This window comes from Quercus lobata, chromosome 5, assembly GCF_001633185.2.
Source record: "Quercus lobata isolate SW786 chromosome 5, ValleyOak3.0 Primary Assembly, whole genome shotgun sequence".
Taxonomy (NCBI): Eukaryota; Viridiplantae; Streptophyta; class Magnoliopsida; order Fagales; family Fagaceae; genus Quercus; species Quercus lobata.
In genome coordinates, this window is record NC_044908.1 from 68,761,777 (window position 1) to 68,770,721 (window position 8,945).

Sequence of the window (8,945 nt, forward strand, 5' to 3'; positions counted from 1 at the left end):
TAGGATGGTTGAAGGGGCCTGCATGTAGGATAATTTCCATGTTGAAGTACATTTTATTTCCAAACTGTCCTAGGCTGTGTAATAATAAAATGCTGAATCATGTTCTTAAGGTCTAGTCATGCATACATCTCATAGTAACATACAATGACAGTAGACCAAGAGTTCAGAGCACACAACCGTATTTGAGTGTAATTTGCCAAGCACCAATTTCCCTCCCAGAGGTCCAGACTCCAGAGCACACATTGATCCCTTGCACTCACAATTATTTCTGATAGAAATGGGGTACAACAGTACAAGTTCGACTCAAAAACATGGGACAGGGGATCAGAAACATGATGAGTAGTAACTACACTTTGCAATGAGGCCACAATATAGTGAAGAAAAGGGGTTTTATTTTCTCTAATTTCATTCAACTCATCTTGATTGATAACACCATTCTGGATGTCTTATGAATACCTATACTATTAATATTTCAAAATAGACCACATGAAGATATACCATGCTTTTTATTTTCGGGGTCAAAATTGATACAAATGAAGCTAATTACAACTAAGACCAAGAACAATGGAAAACATGGTATAGTTTCATGGTTGAGCAATCCCCTTTTTCACAAGCATGTCATAAACCCTGTCAATTTTGCTTGTTTCAAGCTTGAACAAGCGATGGGCATCAGCTTTCTTAGAGACATTTCCATTGATAATTTCAATTGACATAACCTCTTGCATGTTGAGATAAAGAGCTGGGGGTAGCCGAATCTCACTGCAGAGTCGTTTCTCCTGTAAACACATAGAAGCAGACTGCTTAAGTCATTGGTTCAATAAAAATGCACACATATACAGTGCACAGAAAACTTTAGGCTTAAACTGTTATTTGTGTCATAGTTTAATGAGCCCAAATAAGCTTTCATTCTATCAACGTTAAGGATATTTAGTAGCAAGTGGTACTTTTTTCTAGGATTATGGTAAACAAACTGGATACCCTCATGTTTCTTTGTGGATTTAGAATTAGAAGATTGAGATGGCACACTTACACTTTCAGACAATAAATCTGCCCCATGAAGGCCTGTTATCTCCAAATCATTAATGGAGCTTGAAGTTGCCTGTACTGCTGATCGTGAATTCGACTCCTTGCCACCAGACTCTGAAGCCATGAAAGGATTTGGACCAGCCTGACTGCTTGGACCAACTTGAGCACTTTCCTTTGCTCTACGAGCACTTTCTTCAGCTTCCCTTTTCCTTTTCTGTTCAAGGTATCTATCAGCCTCAGCTGCAGTGCGGCAACCAGCAGCTCGGGCTTCCTGAATGATAAAATTCATGTCAAGATGACATTAGTTTGACAAATTGAAAGCATCATCATACTTAATACCAGAATGAAGCATTCCTATTTAGTATATATTATGTGTTTGTGTGCATGCGTGGGTGTATAAAATATGATATCATGAATGGCAAGGTTCAAGAAAAGCCATGTGGCATGCTTGTTTTACAAAAAAGTGTTGGGTATACAATCTATGGTATGGGTATTTACCATATAAAATATTCTAGGCACAACTGTGTTTATTTTACATAGTCTAAACAACCTCTGTGGGGCTAACCATGTATCATACCTTAAGTTCTTGAATTCTTTTCAGGGTCCGATGCTCTGAAATAACAGTCTGAAGCAAATCCTCATGCTCTTCCTTGGCATGAAAGCGCATGAAGACATCATATCGCCGACAGATTGCCCTCTCTTCAGGCGATAAATCCTTCTCAAAATGATTTGGATACAGCAAATTTCTTTCTAGTATGAAATCCTTCCTACGCTTCCTCTCATCAAGCCTGCCAACAAGATTAAGTTAACCATGATGCAGACAGAGAGAGTGTCTTAACATATTTATATACTATTAAATACAGTAAGCTTATACCATATTATGAAAGCCTAAACATAATCTTCATATAGTGATAACTGGTGAATATTTTCATCAACAGGTGAAGAAGAATCAAGAAATCACACACACAGATGGTAATCCTGTCTTCATCATAATTTATGACAATATTATCTCAATTCCTATTTTCCTCTCTTCTTTTTTTATTTTAATTTTTTTTTACCATAATGAGAAGTTGGTCTGAACTTAATGCTGTCTTACAAGTTTAATATGGCTAAATGAATGAATGTACCAGTAAGTGTGAAGTTATATGGAAATCAAATTATTTTGATAATTTGATACGGGTGGAGGTATTTGAATCCTAGATGTCTTTGTTGGAGACACCAAGAGGTGCCAATTGCACTACTAGGATCAAGTTATTGTCACCAAGTACCTCTTTGCATAGATACGCAGCACTCGCAACTTCAGCTCACGTTCATCCTCATTGTCTGTATCCTTAAATTCCATCTCAGCCAATAACTGCTCAGCATCATTGTCATATTCAGGATCAAACTCCTGTCTTTTATGGTTATAACCACTCAACTCAACTAAAGATGGTCCCTCGCTCCCTGAAGAGTGCGGTCTCTTCCCCCCAAAGCTCCTGTCTGCTTGATGATCTGCACACAATATAAAAAGAACATAATTTAATAACCAGCTATTTTATCATAACCATATTGATTATGAATGCACCACCAAGTTTTCAACCTTCTAGTAAGTGAAAATAGAAGGTAACAGATGCCAACAAACAACAAAATGCAAAAGTATAATTAATTGCACTCATTCAAGAAAGTCTTTCAGCTAGATCAACATCAAAATAAAATAGGATGAAAAACATAATTCCTCCTATAGTTTGGGGGTGATTTCAAATTAAACTCTAGATTTTAAAAAGTTTATTAGAACATGAATTTTTTCAATTGTTTCATTTAGCCTTCTCGGTGAGTTGTTATTTAACAAAAAGTAACGAAAATTTGTATTAATGGTAATTATAATCTATCAAGATACCAGAAATTAATCCATGTGAATCACATATATCATTTTGCCATCAAAATAGCATACAAAATAACTTTAAAAAATCCACAAAAATAAATACAGTTTAATGAACATGTGACCATTTTGTGAGGTTTTTTAGGGGGCAACAAAATTCCATATGATGTTCATATTACAGGTCCTTTGGTGCCCAAATAAGCATGTGGCAACTTACTTGATTTTTTGTTCCTTTTAGTTAACATTGACTATTAGAGGGGGCGAATTGGAAAATTTTAAATAATCTATGTTTTCAATTGAAACATTTTAAAATTTAAGAGTTTAATTTGAAACCACCCCCAAACTACAAGGGAATTATGTAATTGCACTGGAGTGTGTGTGTATAAGAGAGAGAGAGGTGGTTAGTTGGCAAAATTATCCCCAATTTTAAGGAGGTTCACTCTCGGATTAATAGAAAATATATATTAACAAAAAGGAAAACAAGAGCAAAAAAATAATAATAATAACTACCAACAACCATTTGCAATCTGTAGATAATATATTTGTCTCACCTTCCACTTTAATGACACCAGGGCTATCCTTAACTTGGGCCATGTTAGATGCCTTCTTGTTAGCAGCTGTTGCAGCCGAACTTGAGCTACTAGAACGGACCCCAGATTCCACTTCTGAAGTATAAGAAAACAATGCAAAGAATCAAATATCATGATGTAATTGAATTAATTATTTAATAAATCATACATAGCTATTCAGAAATATTTGCCTCACCAGCATTTAAGCTTGACAATAAGCGGCTAGAGGAACCACCTTTATGTGATTCTTCAACTCTGATTAAATTGATAATAAAAAAACACATAAGAAGTTATCTCAGCTAAATTGTATAATACAACCATGGTAGTGAATGATAGCCATACTTGACTCTTGAAGGAGAAAAAGGAGATTCTTCCTTCAAATTAAGCTCCCCCATCATAGGAAATCCTGTGACAGTCACCAGAAATTGCTCATCAACAAATGAATAGGATAGCCCCACTAATCATAAGAAATAAATGGAAATCATTCATTGACAACCATGTATTGCCTCCCAATTCAGCAGATGTTTACTTTAGCAGAAGATATATATTACGAAACTGGAACACCCCACCCTTACCCCCATAAGAACATAGGTCCAGATAAACCTCTCATGTCTTTAATTACAATTTTCTTTTATCACAAGGCACATTTTTATAACAAAGTGTGGCCTAGGGCTATAAACTTTATAGGCCAGAGCATCAGCTACCCTATTAGCATCCAGAATATGAAAATAATATTTCTTGTGATATGACTACTGCATAAATTATGATATATCACCATGTAAGCAAGATAAATTTTTTATTAAAAAAAAAAAAAGAAGGATTAAAGAGTTATCATAACATTATTGCACACCTTTCTTGTCCTCACTATGTCCTTTAGCCATAGCAAGAAGCTCCTTTCTATTTTTTCCAACAACATGAGACATGTCCTACAAAAAAAATATGTTCCACAACTTATTTGCTCTAAAAGGTTGCAATTCAGAAGATAATTGAGTCATTGATTTTGTTTAAGATGTCATACCGGAAGAGGGAAGTATGGGGAGTTCTTATATTTGTTGGTATAGTGATCTATACATTGTTCTTTACTCTTAGTCCCCACATGCTCAGCAACTTCTGCCCAGTTACCCATGCCATACATTTCAATACCCTGAAATAAGAATTTTAATAATACAAAAGTCAAAAAAATAGACTCCTCCAGGCCAGGTACCAAATATAGTGCTGAAAAAAATAATTAGGATCAGTCAACTCCATTGTAGGGATTAAAAACGAGATTGAAATTACCTCTAGAAGCAGTATTTCATCATCTGCATTCCAATCAGGGCAAATAAGAGGGAAGGATAAATTGTCCTGTTGAAGTGAAAACACACGAGTATAAGCACAATTTATGGGTTTACATTCTTATGTCCACACTCTCTATTATCAGCAGCAGCATATCATGCTGAAACAGGCACAAAGTTACATCCACATTATAAAGACATGAAAAGCAGCTTCTATAGATAAATTAACACAATGAAAAACTCTACAAGTCTGCATGGTATCCACAGGAGAAATAATTTATTAACAGTATTACTAACCATAACCCTGTAAGGGTGATTGCTCTTATGCGGTTGCACCTCAGCTCCAACAGAAAAACACTCTATACATAGGTCAAAATCAGGGCAATTGAAACACTTGATACGGATCTTCCCTGTAATGTCTTTGTTGCAATAATTACAGTGGTATAAAGCCCTTTTCCCTTCACTTGTTCCTTGACCTGACTCAAAGATAAAAGAAGAAAGAAAAACACACACACACGAAGAGAGTGAAAAAGGAAGGGTCAGGGAAAAAAGAAAGAAAGTAAAAGCACATAGACAAAACAGTAGCACTAACAATGATGGCTTGGTTAGGAGAAAAAAAGCACCATCACTTTCCTGTAGAAGCTTCTACAATATACACGTTTCTAACCGTCCATCAGAGGACTTTACAATGCCTAAATCATTTTTCTGAGGCAACTCTGTATCTTTGCCATTTGAGCCAAGACACCCACGGTCTCCCAGAGTTACAGACAGTAAAGAAGAGTTCAAGTAAAAACAAAGTTAAATACACAAAGATTTAAGAATTATTGCAACAAAGACATTACAGGGAACAAGTAGAGGGATAGGTTAAGGAACAAGTCAAGTGACCTGACTCAAAGATAAAAATAGAAAGTTGCTGTAATTTCTTTGCATACTAAACACTTGATGCAGATGTTATCTGCAATATGTTTGTTGCAATAATTAACAAAGATAAAACTTAGGTATAGTTCCTTAGGTGCTAGACATTAGGTTCCCCAGTTAGATTCAAACATGCGGTTGCATTACCAATGAAGCACGAACAATGTTTTCTTTTCCAAGAACAATTAAATTTAATGTAACTATGCATTTTAATTTAATTCGGGAACCTAAATGTACTACACCTAAGGAACTATACCTAAATTTTACCCTAAAAGAAGATAATAAAAAAAAAGTTGGTGGTTTAGTTTTAATAATTTTCTACTAAAATAGGGGCAGTTTAATAATTTCTAGATTTCCTGGAATGGGCTGCCCTAGGCCCATGAGTCTTATTTTATGTTTAGATTCATTTTCCTATTTGGTTTAAAAGTTCTAAAGTACTTTTTGTTTGTTGGAGAGTGTCCACTTTTGACACGTCCATTTTTTACACAAGTAATCATCACAACGATTCTAGTGCACTGAAGGCACAAGACCCAAGCTTTGCCCTTGTTTGTTATTAGTAATCCTAGTGAGTCCTAGTAAAAGGATTTAACAATAGCCTACATAAAGGCTTTATTGTAGTCCATAAAATTAGTAGTGTGATTGATTTTACTAAAATTCCAACAGCTTATTTTAAATTTGAGCTTTTAGAGTGTGATTGCCTTCTCCTACTTAAGTGTGATTGCCTAGTGTTATTCCATGTTCTATTCATTGTTTTAAAACCAAACAGCTATCAACATATTCAAGATTCAATATTTTCTTTACCTAAACCCCTAAACATCAATCCTTATTCAAGAACTCTTCAAGATCTCACCAAGATATCTAATTTAGTGCTGAATTCTTAAGGATCCTACATCAAAAATTGGTATCACAGCCCATTAAGGCTTCCATCATGCATCAACCAAGTACCAACATCAGCCAGGACTTAACTAAATTTTTTATAAAAAAAAAATGGATAATACCTGTGCCCAGGCAGAACCTTGATCAAATGACCAAATAACAAATATAAAATTATGTCGTGTAAAAGTACCTGCAGCTGCAGATTCTGAATTTTCACCACTGTTAGCATTCTTTTTTCTCCTTGATCTGCATAGAAATTTTTGGTATTTAGAAATAAAACTTACAGTAATGTGCCAACTATAAATCAATTACACAACTAATATGATGCATCTCATATAAACCTACAAAACTTCGGCAAAATCCTAGTTACCAATTCAAGATTCGAATAAATACTACAGACAAGAGGGCACTTCAAGCCCAAAAGAAGAATAAAACCAGAAAGTTAATAAGACTACTTTGTTTGCAGAAAACTCAAAAACATTGATAAGTAATTATGTCAAAATGCTTGAGAAGTATTAATAAACACAATGTGTTCCTTCCTATAGTTCATTTTGTTGTTCTAGAAACACATGGAAAGATTTTCAAATTAAGTACAATATAACACTGACACAAGCTCTAACTTCTTCACTATAAAGATCACTAATAAAAACACCTGTGCATAGAATCTTCAGCCATAATGTTCAGTAGAGGATAGCACCAAAATGCAGTACCAAATAGAGAGAATGAGTTTCAGACTTGGAATGGTGGGCAATGCTAAGTTTCTTAGAGTAAGCTAGGGGTGTTTCAACTCTTCAAGAGACAAAATCTTGGAAAATGCCTCTCATGCTTTCTTTTTGATAATCAAAACTGACTACAACATGCACTACCATGTCAATTTATAGTTACACAAGAATGCATGCCATTGGCTAACTGCAATGCTATAGGCTCATAGCATTTGATTGGCTCTTTTATAACTAACTAGGCATTGAAATAACTAACTAGTCCCCTAGCTTATCATCTTAACCAAATTGCTACAGAAACTGAAGTACAGTACACAAGTAGCTACTAAGATGCACAGCTACCCAAAAATAAAAACAAGCAAACGGATCTTTTTTTTTTCCTCCTTCAGGATAAGTAGTAGTACAACCCCATTTTGCATTTAGTCCATTATTTTCACTTTCACAATACTACACATTGCTGCTCACATATAGCATTTCACAATTTTATTATAGTCTGCAACTATCAGGATATGAAACAGTAAGAACTAAGAACACAGAATGTATATCCCACAAAAAAATCAAATTTCCACAGAAAAGAAAGAAAACCCACATACCATTCAAGCACAAATGTGAATTAAACTTCAAAAAAACAAAGAAAATCATTCAAATTTTCAAACCTTTGGGTTGGGTCCTCATCAGGAGAGTGGAAATTCCCACGAGACCGACCCATTGAATCCTGAAGAAGCTGAGAGAGTTCACGAACCCCTTCGCAATATATACCATATATAAACTAATTTTCTTAATTAAAAGGCACAATAAGAAGACTGAGAAGAAGACTAGTATTTTTAGAGGGGGCAAGTAAAAAGTAAAAAAAAAAAAAAAACACCCTAACTTTTCACAGGGATTGTGAATTGGTTTTTGATAATTTCCCAAATAAGCATTAATGGGTTAATCTCAAAATCACATCATTTTTGGATGGTTTTTGAACATTAAACGAGGTTGGTGTAGATTTGGATTTTCTCAAACACTTGCGGCTCTGTCTTCCTGTTTTGTTAGTTACTACCTAAAAAAGGCAGTAAAACTGTTATTAGTTATGTAGTAAGGTAAAGTTACAGGTCAACGATAAATTGAGTTTTGCTGTTTGACTTTTTTTTTTTTTTAATATTTAATGTAAGAACAAAAATGTGTCTGAGTCTGTGACTGTGTGTTTGTTTGGTAAAAAGGGGTAAGTGCAAGCCAATAACATTTTAGAATTATAAGAAAAAAGATTGAGTTTGTTTGGGCATGGGCTGAATTATCAAAAAGAGAAAGCCAACACAAACAATTTGACAAAAAGATGGACCTTTGCTGATGTTAAAAGATTGTTAAAGGTAGATATTTATTGTGGGTTCAAATAAGAATCAATAAAATTTTTGCTGAGATATGAAAAATGTTGTCAAATTGGTTGTGTAACTCTATCATAATTGATAGGTTTTTTATTTAATTGTAATGAATGGGAAATGATAGCCTCTTTGTTTTGGGTAATTAAGGTTGGAAGTGAATTGGGCACTTGAGCTAAAGTATCATTATAATTTATAAATGGGATTACATGATAGAGTTTTGATCACCGACATAAGAGTAAATAAATGTTGAATTCCTTATGTAATAACAAATTTTTTTTTATAGATATGATAATATTTAAGCTTAGAGTGTTCACTTCACGATAATTGTTCTCTATTATCAAATTAAG

At 34.3% G+C, this 8,945-nt stretch overlaps 1 protein-coding gene across 1 annotated transcript; it reads right to left on the bottom strand.

The window, feature by feature from the left end:
* Window positions 1-389: 389 nt before the first annotated feature.
* Window positions 390-8,259, bottom strand: LOC115993096 (transcriptional adapter ADA2-like). The gene is made up of 13 exons (XM_031117376.1): window positions 7,894-8,259; window positions 6,709-6,764; window positions 5,025-5,203; window positions 4,732-4,797; window positions 4,472-4,597; window positions 4,304-4,379; window positions 3,796-3,859; window positions 3,650-3,708; window positions 3,436-3,549; window positions 2,295-2,517; window positions 1,604-1,814; window positions 1,031-1,297; window positions 390-776 (listed from the first exon to the last, which is right to left on the bottom strand). The coding sequence occupies exons 1-13, from the start codon at window positions 7,944-7,946 to the stop codon at window positions 585-587; spliced, it is 1,686 nt and encodes a 561-aa protein (XP_030973236.1). The 5' UTR covers window positions 7,947-8,259; the 3' UTR covers window positions 390-584.
* Between the last annotated feature and the right edge of the window lie 686 nt (window positions 8,260-8,945).

What these genes read in the sequence shown, in the direction of transcription:
- LOC115993096 (XM_031117376.1), bottom strand. Translation starts at nt 7,946, where the DNA reads ATGGGTCGGTCTCGTGGGAATTTCCACTCTCCTGATGAGGACCCAACC. An exon ending in GATGAGGACCCAACCCAAAG is followed by an intron (nt 6,765 to 7,893) that starts GTTTGAAAATTT and finishes ATTTCTATGCAG; the next exon opens with ATCAAGGAGAAAAAAGAATG. An exon ending in CAGATTTATTGTCTGAAAGT is followed by an intron (nt 777 to 1,030) that starts GTAAGTGTGCCA and finishes ATGTGTTTACAG; the next exon opens with GAGAAACGACTCTGCAGTGA.